Source organism: Battus philenor, unplaced genomic scaffold, assembly GCF_028537555.1.
Source record: "Battus philenor isolate CCGP_79_NKW_IND1 unplaced genomic scaffold, ilBatPhil1.0.hap1 SCAF_11, whole genome shotgun sequence".
Classification (NCBI taxonomy): Eukaryota; Metazoa; Arthropoda; class Insecta; order Lepidoptera; family Papilionidae; genus Battus; species Battus philenor.
In genome coordinates this window covers 11,420,129-11,441,403 of record NW_027181673.1, presented here as the reverse complement: position 1 = coordinate 11,441,403, position 21,275 = coordinate 11,420,129, and the positions used below count along the sequence as shown (strand labels likewise).

At 36.4% G+C, this 21,275-nt stretch overlaps 2 protein-coding genes and 1 non-coding gene across 6 annotated transcripts in view; all 3 read right to left on the bottom strand.

Annotated features, from left to right (window-relative positions):
- Positions 1 to 2,479: 2,479 nt before the first annotated feature.
- On the bottom strand, positions 2,480 to 3,147 carry LOC137931594 (uncharacterized). Its single transcript, XM_068775040.1, has one exon. It carries the CDS (start codon positions 3,142 to 3,144, stop codon positions 2,530 to 2,532), a length of 615 nt encoding a protein of 204 aa, XP_068631141.1. The 5' UTR covers positions 3,145 to 3,147; the 3' UTR covers positions 2,480 to 2,529.
- A 2,726-nt stretch (positions 3,148 to 5,873) lies between these two features.
- TRNAH-GUG (transfer RNA histidin (anticodon GUG)) lies at positions 5,874 to 5,945 on the bottom strand. Its single transcript has one exon. It is a non-coding gene; the product is annotated as a tRNA-His (tRNA).
- Positions 5,946 to 10,724: 4,779 nt separating this feature from the next.
- mnb (minibrain) overlaps positions 10,725 to 21,275 on the bottom strand; it is a 128,920-nt gene continuing 118,369 nt past the window's right edge. For 3 of the 4 annotated variants that reach the window (XM_068776180.1, XM_068776182.1, XM_068776181.1), the window contains exons 8-12: positions 19,725 to 19,934; positions 18,972 to 19,060; positions 18,145 to 18,274; positions 17,626 to 17,761; positions 10,725 to 14,499 (exon numbers count right to left, since the gene is read on the bottom strand). In XM_068776180.1, the coding sequence (XP_068632281.1) occupies positions 14,381 to 14,499; positions 17,626 to 17,761; positions 18,145 to 18,274; positions 18,972 to 19,060; positions 19,725 to 19,934 (684 nt within the window). In that variant the 3' untranslated portion in view covers positions 10,725 to 14,380. Of the gene's footprint in view, positions 14,500 to 16,030; positions 16,124 to 17,625; positions 17,762 to 18,144; positions 18,275 to 18,971; positions 19,061 to 19,724; positions 19,935 to 21,275 lie in introns of all 4 variants that reach the window. The other variant, XR_011109094.1, reaches the window with a different exon arrangement.

Below are 21,275 nucleotides of genomic sequence, written 5' to 3'. Positions count from 1 at the left end.
AGCAGCGGCCTTTATGATAATTCAGTGTAAGTTGAACGGGAGGCAATTTGAATCGACGATGAACCGGATTTATGTAACGCTTTGGACCCGAGCAACCAAATCACCGCGCGGGAAAACATCGGAATTAATGCGAGACAAAAAAAATATATCAACTTTATTGATTGTGCCATTTTATTTTTGGACTTTACCTGATTTAACGTAAAATTAAAACAAAAACAAAACTAGTGGAACAAATTGGAGCCTAGAGGTTCTGCAGTGGAGACCACGGATCACACTCACAAGGTGAACAAACTACCTTTTAAAGATCTTCGGAAGACTGGACATAGGCCGCTTTTAACCGGTGTGACTACAAATCTTTTGGGGAGGCCCAGTCCAGCGATAGACGTTCTATAGCTGAAAATATGAATCAAATACAATACCAAACACTTACCAATTAAACCTAAGAGTGTATAAGATCTATTTATACTACCACACGCTGCAAATTATTTCCATACTCCGGTTTAACGCGCGCTATTACTGCGGCTTTTTTCAATTTGGAATATCTTATTTATTATATATATATATCTTATTTTGTAATTCAAAACCCAAAATAGTGACTCATAAAATATATAAATAAAAACTAAAAATAACTAGGTAAGTACAACTTGAAGGAGTTCAATTGTCGAGTCTAACTCGACTGGTTACCGTTCGGGAAACTACGAAACATCATATCCAGTTTCCATCAGTAGATTAAGACGACAGTCTACAACCAATGTGTTACGTTACCTATGATGACTTTCGGCATTGAAACGCGTAGCCTGTAACTCTCTTTGCAAGCTCTCGATTGTTCAGTGGGCTATGGACAGGGCTATGCTCGGAAGACTGAGGAATTATGTAAAGATAGAAAAGTAACCTAAAAAGCCTGACAATTTGCCAAGTTGAAGTAACAAAGATCACATATCGCGCAGAACAGGCGGCCTCTCGGACTTTGTCATGTCCATCGAAAGATTCTGAACGCACGTGGTTTCAGACTAGGTCGGATGGAATTCTGCGGGGATGCCTATGTCTACCAGTGTACGTCCTACGACTAAAATGATATTGACAATGATAATAACTGACAGAGCGTTTCAATAACCAAATGCACGACTTATTAATTTTCTACTTGAACATACTTTTGGCCGTGCTAGCTAAGAGCACGTTGGAACGTGATAAAATCCTACTCACAGCCGGCAGTAAATCAGACAAGATGGAACATTCGTACAATTCTCGTGTAAGGTGTCGTCGCAGCCATTTCCTCGGCGCGCTATTACCTCTCACAAGCTCTAAATCTAAAGATAACGTGCCTCGCACGGGGGCCATCAAAATCCCTTGCCATGTTTAAAATAAAAATTTTATCACAGGGACAGTTCCCTTTACAGCAAACTCATAATTGCACCTAACTAAACCCAAAGCAATTTCCGTAAAAACATTTTCGTATAACATTGCAAATAAACGTCCACTTAAACATTACGTCGATCGGGACTCTTAAAGTTACATTCACCGATGACAAGTCAAGGTAAATATTGTAAAGTCAACCTTGAAAGCTAAAAACGGTTGTACTTGTATATAGTTTAAGACTAAACTACGCCGGATTAAAATAACGCCAATTGATATCCTTATTTATTCCACAATCGCAATTGAATTGTAATTTTAAGATTATTAGCTGTAATAATGTTCTCAATACAGGCAAAGACTACAAATAAATGTATTGTGGTCAAATGCAGATACAAAACAATTGTTGTATTTTACTTTATTATAAAAGGATAAATTCTTAAATCGAAAAATGAGGCTTAAATAAAACGATAAAGGTAATTGAGAGCAATTGTAATAGAATTTATACGAAATAATAATGTCCAGTTTAAAAGCTGAGCAATAAATCAAATACAGAATCCTATTATACAAAGGCCATAAATTCCGGAAACCGATAAATCTCATAACTATTACGCCAATTAGGCAGCGGTCAGCGACCCCTTAATCCGTGCTCCAAGTTTGCAGAAAAAGGGCTCAGGGCCGGACTTACGAGCCTCGTTTCAAATTGATTTATGCCTAACGATAAGCAGATCGGAAAGTTCTCAGCGAACTGCGCTGTTTTCCAATACCGGCTCTGAAAAAAATGTGGATGGAACTAGAAAACACGTAATGGGTAGTGCCATTGCAATAAGTTTTTGTTCCGGCAATTTATAACGCACGACCGCCCTGATTTAAAAGATATACATCTTTATTATTCGGACGCCGCTATACTGACATCAAAAACAGCAGTTAAGGGCTTTTCTTTTTATTCTCTTCCTGAAAGGTTTATTATTGTTATGGTCATAGTAGGGACTACCTCGCGGCAACACGATTAATACTTGTAGGCTCTTGGCATGATTATTATACAATGAAATCGCATCTTATTTTGTTAAATTCCAAAAGTAATGTATTTAATTATTATTGTTAGTTCAATTGCTGCTATTACCTGAATTGTAGCCACTAATTGTGGCGTAAAACAAGCGGTGGATTTGTTTATAAAGATCAATTGACTTGTTTTGCTTTCTTTGGGCTTCGTGTGATAGGTCTATCGATGAGTCTCCTTTTCGGTGTTGAACTGCATGGAGCGGAATTTGAAGTAAGAAACCTCTCAGTTATTCGGTAGTGGTTCTCGTAAAGCGGACGCAGGAGTGCGTAACTGAAGCCGAGGAGTTTACCTTTGGACAGCTCCTCCTTCATCAAGCTGTTTTCGAAGAAACGTGTTTTCGTATATTTTATTATACGATCAACGTCGGCGCTGCTCAGTTTGAGGAGTGCCGCGATGGCCACCTTGTCGTAGTCTTCGGAATCTCTGCATTCTATTTCGAGCCTACTCTCCGTCTCTGGTTGCGGATATATTATTTGTCGGATTTGAAAACGATTGGGCCCCGAGCCGGTCATAAGAGCGCACCTAAAACAATTTTGTTTTTCAATCAGAGTGTTCAACCAATGGGTGTTGCGCTCCAATGCATCCAGTACATAATTTGCGAAGTCCGTAACGTCTTTCTGTCTTCTATAAGGCATAATAGCAGCTAGTGCAACGTCTGGAAGATTTTCCGGTTTGGGCATGTAACTGTCGGGCCGAATGTCTTGTCTCGGAGATGATTTTTTCGAAAACATTTTGAACTTTATTCTATTTAAATTTTTTAATAACGTTATAATTATTTTAGCAGCAATTGTGGAAACGTGAAATTTTATTGAATTGTTAAAATTGTTGTTTAAAAAAGTAAACAATTTAGTTGACAGCGTTGTCAGAACAAATAATGAGTATCACTTATTTCAGGCACGCGGAGGTTTTATATATTTCGAATTAATTAAAACGTACAAGTTTGATACCTTAGAATATAAAACACGAAGTCAGCTCTATCTTCTGGGCCGGGTACGCACAGCAAGATACTGAATAATTATTAAAACTGAACCGGTAAATATCTCGCCATCGTAGGTTGTCTCCGCTCCCTCAAACATTTGCATTATGCTAATATAATTCTAAATGACTGGTCTGAGAAAAATATCCCATTTCATAGGCTAATAATATATTTTTTGTAAAAGCACCTTTTCTGAAACCAACTCATTAAGTTTATGAAGGTTTTAATTACATTAACGTTCATACATTATTTGAGTAAAGCTTTGGCAAAATAACAAGCACCTGTTAGCGTAAACAGCGGACATTTTGTTTTCTTTTGGTAGAGTAATTAGCTAGAGGGGCTCCGTCGCTTCGTAGCGAACAATGGACTTTGTGAGAAGCATTGTTTTGAACAAATCACTTATATCTGATCACTCGGCGAACAGTTCTTAAACATTTTCTGAGATTCCTATTCGCAACGTATGAAACGTACATTGATTTTATCCATTTTTGAAACTTATATTTATGAATTTCTTAAATAACCATTTTGATCATTTCATACTTGTTTTAAAAAAGAAAATGTTTGTAATACGCAGTAATTTTTATTTCATAACCGACTTTAAGGCTCGTTTTTAGCTTACTAGCTCCCGCAATAATTCAATACATGAGAATGAGAAAATTCACCACCATCACTTCTGTTATAGGTTGTCCATATCTGGACATAGAACTCCCAAAAGATTTTCTATACGACCAATTAGAATCGAAGAAATTAGAAGAAAAGAGAGACTTCAGACTTACTTTTTATATTATTTTTAAAATAAATGATAATTTTTATCAGGGTATACTTACTCTGGTATGAGATCACTTAAAACTGTCTATTATTTAAACGAGCACAGGGGTATCAAACCTTGAGGTAGAGACAGATATTCTGAATAAAAGAAAGAATTTCTGAGTTAATAATTTCAATATCTGCTAAATCTGTTTAAGATCATAACAATTTTGATTTCCACGTTCTTTAAGACACTCGATAGGCCTGGGAATACTATAACTAACAAGTAAAACACGTACGTATTACAAAAAACTACATAAAAGATGTCTTCGTCATTCAGAAATTAATTCTTAAATAAAAATAGAAATGACTCAATGAATATATAATGAGCATCGTAATAGTGTAATCTGTCATAAATATTATAAATAGTTTATATTATGCACCTAGGCTTTTGCATTTAAATTTTTCATACGTTATAATCGACTAATGTGTACGAATAACTAAAATTTGGCAGTTAAAACTTATAAAAAAACACCAATATGTATTTGTATATACACACGTATCAAATTTTAATTCATGTTAAATTATATATTTCATACGCAAAAAGGCATAAATGTTTAAAATTATTATAAAGTTTTAAATTATAATAATAATCGACTTTTTGTATTTTAAATTAAAGTAACTATTCAGTTAAGAAATGATTAAAGTAAGCCGACATTTAGCCAATTGTTTAATTACAGTATTCGCCTTTCAAAAGGAAATACGAGCGTACATTAAACATCGAGGTCACAATGTATCTATGAATGTATAGTAAGGTACTGCAGGCATGATCGCGTCGGTCAGAGGTTAGGAGACGCATCAAAACAATGTGTAACTCACCAAAAAGACTATTCTCACAGAGCAACCCGTTACGAGACGCACTTCGGCAGTCAACCGCGATACCTACGCTACGGATACACACTCTCACACGCGCAAACACTGTAATAAACGTCATATTCAACGTTAACTTCGTTAATTACACTGTTAATTCTTATTTTTAGACACTGTAAACAATAGTACACCTGCCAAATGACTTAGTCCGCAATATATAACAAGCACAAACCTAAATATGGCCATGAACCATTTAAAAACAGTAAATTTTCGGCAAAGACGGCCTAATCACCACTCCTTTTCTCTCACAGATTTCTATGATAGCGAACAGCTGCGGTGCGTGGTTGAATCAAAACAAATACCCGTAGCGCCATCTACACGCACTCCAATGTCAATTTTTCAACATCGACCTCGTGCATTTTACGTATAACTCATGAATTTTTTGATAATACATTGCATGCTTCAAGAGATGGCGATTCTGTACACTTCATTTAAAGCGAAATATCCATTCAGAAAAGTGGAAACTTCTTTTTATTTAAATTAAGGTATTAGCTATAAATTTATCAAACTCTTATTATATATATTTAAATAGAAATTATAAACTTTTCAAAACTCTTGAAGTGTTAAGTAAAGAAATAAACGCTTATTTCTTCACTGTTATTATTATTAAAATTACTTATTTATAAAATATTCCGTGATACTGAAAACAAACTACTTTACTGATGTGATATTAGTGTATGCTTATAATTTTGGAGTATATTTGTTGTAGAAATCAAATTAAAAAAATGTATCGATTTATTTTGAAATAAATATATAATTAAAAATAACAATCAAAAAGAAATACTCCGCCGTAACAGTGCTTTGCACTGCCGTGACCAGGATTCGAACCTGGGTTACTACGGCCACAACGTAGGGTCCTAACCACTAGACGATCACGGCTATCGGAGCGATATCACCAGTGTTAAAATAATGAGAATTATTACTCTTTACAGTATATAATTATATTTCTTACACTATATATTTATTATAATTATTATTCTAAGTTTTTGAACAATTATGCACTTCGTTTATAAACAATCTGTAATGTAAATTACACTTTTTGTTTTTTTTTTTTATAATGCAAGATATGAAATATCGTCTCGCTAATATGTGCTTTGTAACGTGTTTTTTTTTATTTAGTATTTCCTGCACGGAGATCTGAGTAATTTGTTTAAAAATAATTAAAAGATAAAATTTATAAAGGATCTAAGCAAACGACAGAAAGGGTGAATATGAAATTTAAGACGGAGCTGGTAAACTCTCTTGTTCTCTACGATGAAGAAAAATACGTGATAATTATAAAGTATGTAACGTACTACATTAGTAAAATTTTATGAATACGGACGAACTTGTACAAAATTCTTATTAATATATACACGCGTCATGCCAAACCTAATAAATGTTATATTGATAACCACCTGCCTTAATGGCGTTCCAAATGGAATAAATACGCAGTTCACTTCACACAACAATCTTTTGTATCCATCTGAAGAACAGGGAACCAAACTGTACCTAATTAACAGGCGGGTGCAGGAGCTTTCAGGGGATAGATGCTTTTCAAATACTGCATAGGAAGAGAACACTCAACCATGTGCCACCTTTGTGGTACCGAAGAGAATACGGCTTAGCACACGCTCGCGGAGTATACACCTTAAGTCGAGTTACGCTGAGAACTAACCAGCATTGTTGAAAAAGACCTCTCGGGGCCCGGCTTTGTTAGGTCGTTGGTACAATCGAGCGGTCATGAGGTGCTTGTAATATATAAACTTGTACTAAAAAATGTTGTTATAGAACAATGCTGCGAAGAGAGTAAGAAAAAGAACATCTGAACTCCTCATCCGCTGCCAAAAGCCTGAACTTCGGAGTTGTTATACTGCGCTTTTCTCCAATCTTCACAACAAGGCCTTGGCGACGGATTCGAGTTCATCTGCCGCAAGTATGCCCTAGCCTTACTGTGGTACGCCAGCTAAATGTCGCATGTTTATGGTAACTGGTGGAAGGCGGCAGCTCTATCCTAATGAGTTAAAGCACTAGGCCACCATCGTTGAAACTACGGCAGTATGTGAAGGCGTTCCTGTAATTTCAACAAAAAGCGTAGAAGATTGTGGTGTTTTATTAGCCTATGAGAGTCCGGCATACCCTTTCGTCGCAACCGCAGGGGAGGAGTACACCATGCAGGATTTCCCCAGATATATAAATACATAATCCTCACAAATCCTCAAATTGTTTAATTATTGCAAAAATACTCCTAAAAAGAATATTTTTTTTCTAAACAGAGAACTAAGAACAACAGAGCACGATCATCTATCAAAGCAGAAAACAAGTCGTGCATAAGATTAGGTCTCAAAATACGGCATTAAATAAGGTTTCGAAATAAGTACAAAATACCGTTGCCACAAACATCCTTAAATACTTCCCATTAATTAAATGCATTAAATACTACAGATAACATCAAAGAACAAAAACTAAAATGATTGCCATGAATATTTTGTAAGAAAACGTTTAGTAAAAAGTAAACCACAATTTCTTTGTGTTTTAAAGGTAAAATATAGTTATTGTTGCTAATAAATTGTTCGCTGAAAAAGTGTCACCGTATTTTTCTATACACAATTATCTGTGAATTAAACCAAAATTATCGCTGCCCCAGCGGTACTTAGCTACAAGGCACTTAAAATAGTGCAGTATGTGTAACTCAATGACTTACATATCAAACTTGGTGTAAGAACTTTATGAAAATTAAACATATTAGAAAGTATTCTTCAACTAGTTTTTAAACTTAACGAAGTGCATTAATAGTGCATGGGCAACTTATTACGAATATGTTTGCATTTTCAAAATTTGCTAACTACCATAAAAATGTAAAAATAAATTCATAAACGTAGGTACGTTTTATAGTCATAACATCATCTGGAAACTCGAGTACATGTCTTGGTTTCAGAACGGTCCGGCTAAATGTCATTGTATTACAGGCGGCATCTACAATTAGTGAGATTGTGCTGAGCGGCAGAGTAAAAGTAATTAATCGACACCTGTTTTAAGAACTGGACTATCATAGGCATTTCCTGATCGACATGCAGATTTCATTATGTACGTGCCACGGCGCAACCATGGCCCTACCGAGGACTCAATGGCATCGCTTATCAAGGACGACGAGACACGTCCTGAGTTCCCTAAATTGTGTAAGAGAATCGCTGTACAAATAATAAAAATTTAAATAGATGAAAACTGTAAATAAAATAAAAATAGATGTAAGCAATAATAATATGTACATAAAATAAACACATGTAAAATAAAATCAAAATCGTAAAAACTTAGAAGTGAAGTGATGGATGAAAGGGTAAGACAGATGAAATGTGAATGTGAAAAGTAAGGAAAAGAATGAAATTTAGTTACTTCTATGAATCTTAAGATGCATAGAAGAAAAGCGCGAAAATAAAAATATTGAGTGAAAACATTATCAAAACAAAAGTTCCTGACCTAAATAGGCTCCCAATAGCGGCCACAAAAAAAGCCATGGCCCTAAGCATGAACCAGTTCTGTACGACCTGGAGTCCGTGAATAACGCGTAGGTTAGCATGCGAGGAGCACGGGCTTGCGTAGGCTACTTTTTTTCGCGCGCTTTGAAACGAACGTCATTCAGGGCAAGGCACCGGGGCTTAGGATCATTCACGGAACTGCATATATTTATAACATATATATATATATATATATGTCTATAAAAATATTATCCATATTCTTAGAACGTGTTGTATAAACATTGTAACCACCATTAACAAAAATAAATCTTGTTTACCTAAGGACTCGACTTCATCGAGAGAGTAAATACGATTATGTTATGAGCAATGAATACGCTTTTATAACAGGATGCCTGATGTAACGCTGCGTTCCATATGTCTAAATTAAAATTTTAATAAAAAAAATATGAACAAGATATGTCACATAATTTTTAATACAGTAAAGAATATTTGAACAGTTTTTGGGCACGGTACATCATCATCTTTGTAACTCCGTTCTGACAGTAAACAATCACATCAACTGCTTTCAGCTTCTTCCTTTCCTTCATCGTAAGCCATCCCGGGGTTTACTGTCAACGGAGCAAATAGTACATATATTTATGTATGTATTTTATAACTGTGACATCTATTCACAGGTGTGAGTTTTATTATTAAAATAACCTTCGGTCATTAAGGTTGAATCTATTCGTACCTCGCGCCGGTACGAACACATCCTATCTACTACCGGCGCTCCTCGTTTCGACCTGCTGCCGCCTGACCAGTCCTGGGAGGTCGTGCGGCTGCTTACCACCACCATCAGGAGAGTACCGACCTGCGGTGTAAAATCAGACCAGGCCTTCTGCCCACTATCTTTATAATAAAAATGTTTTTTTCAGTTCTCCGTTTCTTTTATACTTCTTCCTCACCTTGGTCAGGCTAGAAGACAGGACCGGTACACTGATAACGTGCAAAAAGTTGCTATTGCCTAGATTTAAAAAAAAAGTAAAAAAATGTGTGTTAAGGATTACTTTGCACTGTAGATTTTATAAAGTATACACCTCGGTTATATCTTTTATATACCTTTAAAAGTTTTTGACTACGTATTTCCAATCACTTTTTATATTTATTAGCTTATTGTAAAGCGGAATGACAAGACAATAATTAACTATTTATTTGTTTAAAAGACAAACTAAAGCAGTTTTGCAAGGTATTTTTTACAAACCTGGTAATGTTTATAGTTAAAATACAAGTCCACGGTAAATTTTTGTAATTGCATTAATAAATTTTATGGTCATAATATATTGCAGTAATCAAAACTACTTTGCATACTGGCCTTTTTTGCTCAACATTTACAAATATTTTCTTGTATTATTCTAGTTATCAACTACTTAATACATATTTCTATTAAAGTATGCGCCCAACATTTTTGTTGTTACTCAAGTTGCCAAGTTTTGCGCTCGTCGGAATTAAACTTGTCTGATTACGATATTGCATATTAATTGGCATGTACAGGCTTCAGCATAGTTGTTTTGGGCCCGGAGCCCATCATGCCACTACCAATCGCTAAAGCCAGATTTTTCATGTCCGAGTGTACTAGAAGTCAACATTTTACAATTGACAAACTATGAGGAATGCCATTTATAGAGGCAATGACTACCATAAGCTACCGGTTCTTCAAAACCCTGCTCCGGCAGATGCCGACTGCGTTTGGTGAGAGAAGTCTTAACTGGCGTCAGTCTTTTTAACAGACACTTGTTTACTTTAAGGCTTTACAGATAGTCCTGTGGCATGGCATGATCAGAAAGGGAGAAGACTAACCTACTTACTCCAGTGTACTGGGTTGGCATCTTACAGAGCTACCCACCATGGTCCATCAGGTTGTCGAACACATCAATTTTGCGGGGATTCCCCGTGGCTTTGGGTTGGTTACATTAAAGATAATGCTAGCATAAAATGAGCACAATGTCGTTTAGTTGCGGAAATCAATCCGTTGTGACTGTATTCAATATTTTAAATCATTTTATGCACAATTATCATAGTACCATCATCGATTCAGTTTACTTACCATTGCAAGATTCTTCAGGATACATTTTTCCCGGCACCGCTGCGAGCGTTTAGTATAAATCCTCTCGTACAAAACGGCCGTGTTTTTGAATTTGGTTATGAGGTTATAAAAAAATACAAGTTTCATTGCTATCGTTTATTGATTTAAAATACAAAACTTAGTGACATAAAGCTCTATCCTTTTATTGTTACAGTGCCCACGAACCGACAATCCGATAGGAAATAAACATTTAGTTCTCGCTCACCCTCACGCGTCATCACACATCCCACACAATCCACGCTATCCACGCCTGTCACAGTATAAATAAATAGTTAAGTATATTACATACTCAAGCGCAAACATCTAGGGGCCATCCGTGATTAATGGATTCAGTTAGAACTATTCAAATAGGTTGGTGTTCCTCGTGTCGTCCGCGTGTCGCCACACGACGACCAGACTAGTTTGTTTTATAAAACGTGTAAACGGCAGATTTCCCTGTCATTGCTTAAGAGTCGCTCGCCCCGCACCGGCGCGCGCTCCGGCGGCGTCGTCTCGGTGTCGTCTCGGCGACGTCTCGGTATTCCAAAGTAAAAGTGCCGCGGTCGATTCGTAGCGGAAGGTGGGCCCATGCGAGGTGCGAGCGGTAAAACTAATCGATTATACAATTATGCTTATGTGTAAAATAATCGCATCAAGCAACACATGTTCCGTCGTACCCCGCGCTTTTAAAGGAGCTTTAAGTTTACAGTATTCATATATCGACTATTACAATAAAAATAAATACAGTTATACATAAATTATATTCGGAAACCTGCCCGCGATACAATTTATCACCCTATTTTATCATGACAATCCGTTTCCCATACCTATTTCTTATATTCCTAACAATCCTACAACCATGAAGCAAAAAAGTATTACGGTCAATATTATACAGACACTCGAAAAATGTATATTCCGCGAAACGTCGGGGGATCAGAAATAGATTCAAATCTACACAGAACAAAACTTATACGTGTACACCGCCGGGAGGGACGGTCGCAGCGCGCAGGTAAATCAACGAGGGCCCAACAAATACTTTGATGCTTCATGTGCGAAAACAAGTACACCCTTCCAGTGCGTGGGAATCCAAAATCATAACCGGGAGGGGGCTTACAAAACAAAACACGGCAACGTTCTGCAGAAAGAAAAGAATCTGCTCACGGTTGCAATGTCATCGGTTTAACGGCTCTATTGCGGCCACGAAACCTCAGTCGATTAACGAAAAAATGAAACTTAGCTCTGTACGCAGTCGGCGCACGATACAGCCGTTAAACTCGGCACGCCACGCCCGCGACCGCTCGGCACTCGGCCCCGGGAGATGTCCCGATTAAATGAGTACGTATATTTTTAAAAAAATATTTTAATCCACAAATATAGTTAACAAAAAATGGCGTTTCAATGGAGTCCGACATACATATAAGCGCCCCGGTGCAGACGCAGGCAGTCGCGGGACGGCCGGGTGCCTCACCCATATAAAATTCCGGCACAATAAGGCAGTGATTCAGTGTATGCTGTACAAAATATTTCCTTTACAAAGTTACGACCAGTCTGTTGCGATGAGGTTAGTCTATTGTAGATTCAAATCCAAAAAGGTTGAACAAGTCAGTAATTCAATTTATTAACTCCTATCTGAAATACCCAAATTGTTTATATATGATTCAACATTCCCGTAACCTACAAGTACATTTTGTGTTTTATTATTTTTTAATAGAATTACCTAACACTATTCTCAGTTTTACACGTCGTTTGAATATTCCAATGGTTCAAAAATAACCTATATGCGTCAACACAGTACCCTTGTGTCGTGCACCACCTCAAACTTCATGCATTCGAGATTGAACTAAACCATTTACAATATACAACAACTCTGAAATGCGAGGGCAACGTTTCAAATAATTTTACACGTCTTTATATCGAAATGGAAACGATTTGTGCAATCAAAAAATATTCATTTATCAAATCTATTTTTCTCTCCAGTCGCATTCGGTAAAAACGAATTCTGAATTGGCCCTTTAATTCTTCAGTCATCAGTTGCCGACACTTTTAAAAATATAAAGCTTGCGATAATAACTGAACGAAAGCTTAACTAGCATAGACCATAACTAAACTATAGATTATCCAGTTTTTATTTGCAGTCTGTATCCATTATAACTCGGGTTTCTAAGTTTTATATACAATATTTATTTTCTACCATATTGCGTCCTTGATATGCATTGCGTAACAATAAAAAAACCTAGCTTTCATGCCCTCGATGCGTCCGTGTGCGGCGGACGGGGCCGTCGGGACCGCGGAACCCTTTCTAAGTAAGCGAGTAAGAAATAATACAATACATGTTACAGAGTAACAAATCGTCACCATAATGTTCTCTTTACAGTCAGACTTATCGCGTTAAATAAAAATATAGAATTATAAATATGGATTCAGTCCAAGTCCCGCCGTCGTAGCCGGGCGAGCTAGTTCCAAAAGCCGAGTCGTTCCGATTTCTCTATAATTACTCACTACGGCCTCCTGCCCTCCTGCCCTCCTCTAAATATAGAGTGATTTAACTTTACTTAATCTAAACCAACCGTCACGCGCGTTCGCTTTTGGCTTACAAAATACTAGAGCGTAATTATGTCTATCGTCTTCGATTATGGAGCAATGAATTAATCTAAAGCCAGTTTCCGCTAGCGTACCCGCATCATAACGCACTATAACCCGCCACTCTCATAGTTCCTCCAAATTAAACTAAACACTCGGCAGAGTACAGAACCACTTCGACCCCACTTTATCTAAAATAGAGGACCACCGCACTCCATCTATTTCTCCCGCACTCACAACACCGTCTCTAACGCGCAAGTTCCACTAAATATGTCCTCACATCAAACACTGCTCGTCGTACTGACGAATGTCAGAGTCAAGAGTTTCTTACCTACCCTTCTTCTAATCTATTTGGGAGTATCACCGCTTCCCGTCCAAGCTTGCGAGGGAGTTGCGCTCTCCTAGTTGTCCGCTTCCTTACATCATTCACACTCCAGGCGCGCCAATGTGAGCGGGTAACTTGCACAAGTCCGCATCCTCATCGTACGTTGCGACTGTGAGCATCTGGTCAGTGAACTGATCACGTGGACCGTTTAAAGTTCGCTTTGGGTCAAAGAGCACATATTTTATAGTGACTTTTATAATTCAGCCAATGTATATTAACCAATGTTTATATTGGATTCTTTATCCATTTAAAAGTTATGGTAAACGTTAATCAGCTTTTTTATTTCACTCTCGGAATACGAGGATGCGCGAGTGCGAAATGCGTTGAAGCTCTTTATTGTATGTATACAGGCGCAGGCAGATTGAATCAATAATCAACGTGCCCACATTCGCGCTTTCCGTCGTACCACTGAGGGTGTGACCGCGTGCGACGTTCGCCTCATTAGCCCACCTGCTGGCCGCTCACGGTGCACGATATGTTAGCTCGTTCCTGCGGCCAGCTGCGAATTAATCCAGCGGATTCTGCATGTGTACGTGGTACTTGCGCACCCGCTCTCATTTGGAACGCCCTGTACACTCGTTAGCAGAGTGTTCACTTATAGCTAGTGTCGTGCCCGCTTGGATCTGTGCAAGAGGCGACAGGGTGCAACTCGGCCGCTGCCGCTGTCACTGCCGCTTGGGGTGGGGTGCGAGTGCGAGCGTTAGCGCGCCCGCTTCCTCGTCCGCCTGCGCTTTCTAGAGGCGCGCTTAATGGCGTCGCCCCTGTGCGGACGAGTGCGGGCGTGTGACTCGCGCTAGTGTATCGCGACAGGACTGTGTTGCAGCTGGCACACGGGCTGCAGCATGTCGTCGTCGCGACGCACGCTCTCCACCTCCATACGTTCCGCCGGGCCCCATAGACGAGCGCCGCCCACTGCCAAAGTCATATCACTTTTAAACATTAAAAAAATACTTATCTATAAAATCAGTAAAATACGGATTTTATAAATAAGTAACTATTTATTATAATTTGTGGCTGTGACACGTAGAATCATACTAATTTTATTGCATGTAAAAAAAGCTCTTTATTTAAATTATGGATACTTAAATGATGAAGAGGTCTTATTTATTATTCATTTCGAAATTTTTCACAAATAGATAATCTACGTGTAACACGACAAACTCTGCTTGTCAAAAATATTTTGCTTAGTTAAATGACGACACTGCTGTAATAAAGTGAGGACTAAAATGACGAGAGTCAGCCATTATGCAAATCAATTTTGAATTCAATTAATTTATAATTATTTTTAGTTTAATATTAATAGAATTATCACAAAATATGAACATCGTCATTCAATTAAGCTTCTTAAACAAAAGGAGTTTGATTGCTTTTTTCCCTCACTAAATTATTACAGCAAAAGAGCAATCAAAAGCGTCTCCAAAGTTTATATGGGTACTCCTAAGTTTAAGGGTTTACACTAGTTATAACAAATCTATGGGATATACATTACTGTTAGTTCATTTTTTAATTAGTACATATCTTTAAATCATCTAAAAGGATGCTAATTTTGGTGTGACGTGTGTATCCTAACAAAAAATCACTAATAACGTCTAATGTTATTTCATATAACTAAAAGTAACTGCAACTACAATTCATGTTTAATTTTTATAATAATAATTACAATTTTAATAATTACATGAATGTAACAGCAGATTGGAACACACAATAAAGCCATGCAAGTGAAAACGATAAAGACATGCAATGTAATGCAGACGGTTAACTAATTTGGGTCACTGATGCAGCTATAGCCAACATATTTACCTCAAACTGTAAATATTTGTAAAATAGAGATATATGTATTTTTAACCTTAGTTCACTAAATAGATAACAAAAATGTATCTGATATACAGAGCACAATAGCCCAACTACAATACTAGCAATAAAATCTGTAGTTCAACATAATATGTTGGCTAAGTATACTATTTAATCATTGTTTGAAAGTTTATTTGCAATCATGTATAACTAGGGTTTTATTGAGATGGGACGACCCAAAGAAAATATTGAAGAAATGATACCGAAAAACCCAATAAATTGAAAACAAAATAGTGTTTCTTAATTTTCCTAAAAAAGTATTTCTTAAACAGGTCATAATACGAAATATTTATATACCAAAACATTTTTGAATAACAAAAAAAAAAAATTTTTTTTTCTCCAAATATAGTAGTGCGAAGGGGCGAGTAAGGGCTACCAAAAATTAAGGGCTCACTTGTGAGAATTAGTGAACCCCAAAGCAATGAGACAAAAGTCCTGTGTATAAATTATAAATAGGCGCCAAATTATTTTAGACCATAAAGAGATTCGGGTAAGTATATTTTATTGTTTGCAATAAACTTTTAAGCAATGAAATTGTGTAAATTCGACAAGGATGGGGTTAAAAACATTCGGACATTAATAGACGGCAGACCTGGCAGGTAATGGTTAGGCACTAGTTGGCGGCGCTAGTGTCGCGCGGTCGCGCCGCCGGACCGCTCTAGTCATCGCGGGTCCGACGGGCCATCTGCCACGGGAACATCGCCATTATCAACACGAACATAAAAATATATTTTTCAACTCAAGACTATACTGGTCTTGAGTGTTACCCGGATTCTGAATGTTTACCATATTTCGCCACAGCAGTTTCACGAGTATAGGAACATTGAATGGTTAAATGACATCTCGAGCCGATTATGGAAGAAATGGCATTTGGTTTATTAAGAATACCTCATTCTTATCCTAATATTTCAAAAATATGAAAACTAATGTAATTGTGTCAAATATGACGCCTTTTCTTCCATTCCATAATAATTGTCAAAATGTATGCATATATATAACATAACAATGTAAACATACATTTTATCAACTCCCTCAACGAGAACACTTTTTAAAAGTTAACAGCTTTTCTGCTTATGAAGGTAGTATGATAATGTTTTGAACAGAACCGTTTCATTAGATAATAATAAATTAAACTGAAAGTAAAGTGTTCCCGTACACATCAAGTAATTGATATGAAAATGATGAAAGCATGTGTTAGCAGAGATCATGACACCAAGCTCGAAATGAAAACGACAGATGGGCCACAACGTCAACAGACACCAATTTATTATGATATCTTGCTAAGAATCTTTAGTGAAAATTATAATGAACATTTATATGTTATAGAGGAAATCTATGAGTAATTATTGGCAAGATTTGTTTTAGTACTGTAAGTATCTATCCCCACACCATATCATAACTTTATTTTCATATTTAAAGGCTGTATGTAATTAAATAACTACAATGGTTCACTTGAAACTGAATTATGCTCGATTAATTTTGTGTATTTATGCTTATAGGTAAATTATTATTATTGACTATAAACAATAAGAATTATACAGCTCAATGATTGTAATATATTGTTTTTATTTTTGTGTATGTGAGTTATATTAAATATACTATATTAGCTAGACAGAGAAAATTTGACGCTACTTCGACTGCACTTTTATAAGCAAATATTATTCACAGAGGATGTCAATAGTTATCAAGTAATGAAAAGATGCTTTAACATGTAGCTTTTTTTAAAAGGTGTGCTAAGAGATAATTTATCTTTTGATTAACATCTTAGTTGACAAAATGGGCTCTAAAATCTTTGCATTTTTATCTTATATCTTTGCGTTTGGTTTTTAGAGATATACTTCAAATTAAACCAAGTCACAAATTAAATAACAATTAATGCAATAATATATCAAATTAAAGGTAAAATAGCATTAAGTTGAAATATATAAATACATAATACGCAAAGTCGTAAAAGGTACAAAAAAACATTTTTTTATTAAATACTCATGTTTAAGGTTTTTTTATTTTCAACATGAGCAAAAGAACACGTCCGCAAACGATAGATATTTCTGAAGGCATCCCTGACTCCTTATCATTACCTAATAATTTATTTTTACTTGCTCCGGAAGTACGTACTCTGTCTGGCAAATATAGTGTAACAGTTTGATTTATAAGGCTCTGCTGGCGTGTGTAGTGTACCATACATACCGTGTTGGTGGTGCGATTGCGCCTGCTGCGTGTTGGTGGACTCGTCCGCGGTGCGCTTGAAAAAGTTGTGTTGCAGCGCGTAGTAAGGCGTCACGCGTTGCTTCGGATCGTACTCCAGCATACGGAGGATAAGATCCTGCAACAGAACATCGCTGTCTTATAACAATATGCGCGTTCTACGTCATCACAATTTGTTAACACGATTAATGAAGAATTTGTGCAATTAATTAAAAGACCATTATTACAATTAAAGATTGTTACAAATATAAAAGTTCCCAAGGGTTCCCACATCAGGCAAAGCCATTCATTACATCAATAACATATAATTTAACATGAATTCTAAGATATATTTTCTTTTCACTATAATCTAGTTAACAAGCAAGCCTTTACATGTGTGTATGATATCGAGACATTTAGCTTTGAGTTTGTACACTGTACATTAACTATGGGAAAGTCCAAAGAACTGTGTTGTTACGGACAGATGTAATATGAATCGAATCAACATCGACATCTGCGCACCTTGAATTTGAGGTAGTCGGAGACGGAGTGCCCGGGCTCGCCGCGACGCCTAGCGGCTGGACCACCGCCCTCTACGCCCAGTATGTCGTGCAACTGCCGCGTGCCTGGTGCGCGATATTTCCTATACCCGCTGCAAACAACAACACCATGTATTAGTAAAACTTGCAACCGTTATTCTTTGCGTTATACACTATAAATGGAAATAAGTAGTAAAAGCTTAAAAGTGGTTAATGTACATCTCATTTTTCAGCAAATATCTTTCCTACTATTTGTATGCTATGATATCAATGGAATGACCGTAATCTTTCATAAGTACTGCAGGATGCTATAATGCGGAACTGCAAAATCTATATATACGTGATAAGTTAAAGGATTGAATATATATATATATATATATAACTCATTTGCCATAAAAAAAACTTCAAAGCTTTTACAGCTACTTAAACGTTAAAATATTTTTATATTCTAACTTTTTTCCACTGTTATAATTGTCTTATATCCAATCATTTATTTCATTAAATAATTGATAGTTTATCAAAGTGTACTTCATTATGATCAATACATGACAACTTGAAGGCGACATATTCAGATGACGTAGAGACCTCCACCACAACCATTGAACTCCAAAGTATCAATCCAAGTCAACTTGTACATATGTAAAATAGTATATATCGTCATATAGTAAAATATCGTAGCCCCAAAAATGTACTTAACCCAAAGATATACTTAAATCTTAGTTCCTACGAACACATACTTTCAAAAATGATTTATTGCGTGCATACATTTAAAAGAGGTTCATTATATCGTAACAACTTATTAGAACTGACCTGCCATCTTTTCCATTAACTTTTTTCAGTACGTAACCACCGCCCTCTGACGCCGGTAATTTATCAAAAAACTTTCTAGTTTTATGCGCCTGAAATATACAGAACAATCAGTGACGTAAATAAAACTAAACATTACAAGACATAAATTGTTTCAAAAATATAATTATTTGGTCAATTTCCAGAATTTTCTACTTCATGAAAGTTTATGCAAATGTTATTACTGCGTAACATAATAATTAATATTACTAAAGTATATTCTATTAAATTGTAAGCTGTAGTCAGAGTAGTAAGGAATTGGAAGGAACATGTTGACTTTACGAGACTTTGTACAGAATAATCCTTTATATATTTTACAACATAACACGGTACTGTAACTGCCTCAGCGGCCGATCATATCCAACGTAATTTTAGTTTCCCCATTAACAAAAAATTATTTATAATTTGCATGTCTCATGACTATACGACATTTTTATGTTATGAAGTCATGACAAAGCTTGCATATTACTTTAATTCGGTTCAACCCCGCCCATTTCTTATACAAAATCTTATAATTTACTTATTAATTTGAAAGTGAAGAGTGAGTGGGGCACATCGCTCATGCAATCGACGACCGTTGGAGTCGTAGCATCTCGAGTGGCGATTGCGAGCCGATAGACGCGGCGTGAGTATGCTAGGCCTCTACTAGATGGAACAGAGAATAACTCAGTCGTGGGAAATACTAAGCCGTAATTGCATTTTATACAAACTCCTCACCTGATCCAATAAATGATCGGGCGGCATCCCTAGAACTTCGACGATTTTGTTCATCTGGTCGAGCTCGTTGGCCCCGCTGAACAGCGGCTCCCCGGTGTGCATCTCTACGAGGATGCAGCCCAGTGACCACATGTCTATTGCGAGGTCGTACGGTATACCTAATAATACCTCCGGTGACCGGTAGAACCTTGACTGAATGTATTGGTATATCTGTAAATAAATATTATCGACTTAGTAATAAATACATTACAACCAAAGCTGAATACATAAATGCCTGCTATCTTTATCGCTTTCAAAGGTAACTAATCTACATTTATAGATGTTACTGCTCATAACATAATGATCATGCAGTAAGAAAATATGTTTTCAAATTTCTACTTACTACATATTAAAATTATTTATTCTTTACTACATGTCTCTGCAGACTTTGCATGACCAGTAGTTATTGGACCGTTCCATTTCAATAGAAAAATAAATGAATGCAACATTCAGAGTGATCACTTTATATGCGGTGATTAGAAATAAGAAAAGCTTAAAACTTTTTGTTCACAAATAAACTATACAGTCTCTTAATGCTTATACGCCTATAACCAATCACCCTTTATAATCGGGTGTGTGTGTATATATAATAATATATCTCCCAAACATCAAATTAATATGGCATACATGTATTATGTATAATTATTACGTAAGAAACGTTAACGACTACTCTAAAAATGATGTCTATGTAATGAATCGATTCTGCGTAAAACAATCGCAATTAGCGTTCAATTAATTAGAGCTGTATCAATTGAGGGCGATAGCAGCGGGCGCGAGGCGTCAATGAAGCGTTTTATCTGCATCGACACCGGCGCCGCCAAAGCGACTTGCTTAAACGCTGCGTTATATTAATTTAATGTTTAACGCGCAATTGGCGATAACCCTTGCCGCGACCGCCGTCACCGCCGTCACCGCCGCTGAATCGGAACACCCCGAAGACCCCTGTGATTTATCTGAACAATTAACTTGTACTAACACTGGGCTACATAAATTGGGACCGGACCTATTAAATATTATGCCTAATTGCGTCTTCTATGCGATATCTCAAAAATTGTTACTTAGTTTTATACGCACAGTAGTATTTTGTTATTACCGCGTTAATGTATTGTATTAAAGGAATAAATCATTTTTATAATAAGTTTTCGGGTGCAAGTGTTTTACGGGGTGCCTAATAATTTTGCTATTGCTATTAGAAAAAGAGAAATACAGGGTGATTGCATGTAGGCGCAAAAGTTTCAAAGGGGTGAATGTGTAACTCATTTGTCAAACACAAATAAGTTACATAAATTTATTTTTCCTTTTTGAATATTATAGGACAATAACTTCCGCCAGTACAAAGTCTGTAGGGAGAGATAGTAAACAATATATTTAAATGTGAAATTCGAATTTTCTTACTTCATTACGTTATTCAATATATCCGAAACAATTAATTTTTGTATAGTGTTTACCATACATTAATTGATATCTAATAAGTTATAGGTTCACATCTTTAAAGCTTTTATATCGATATTA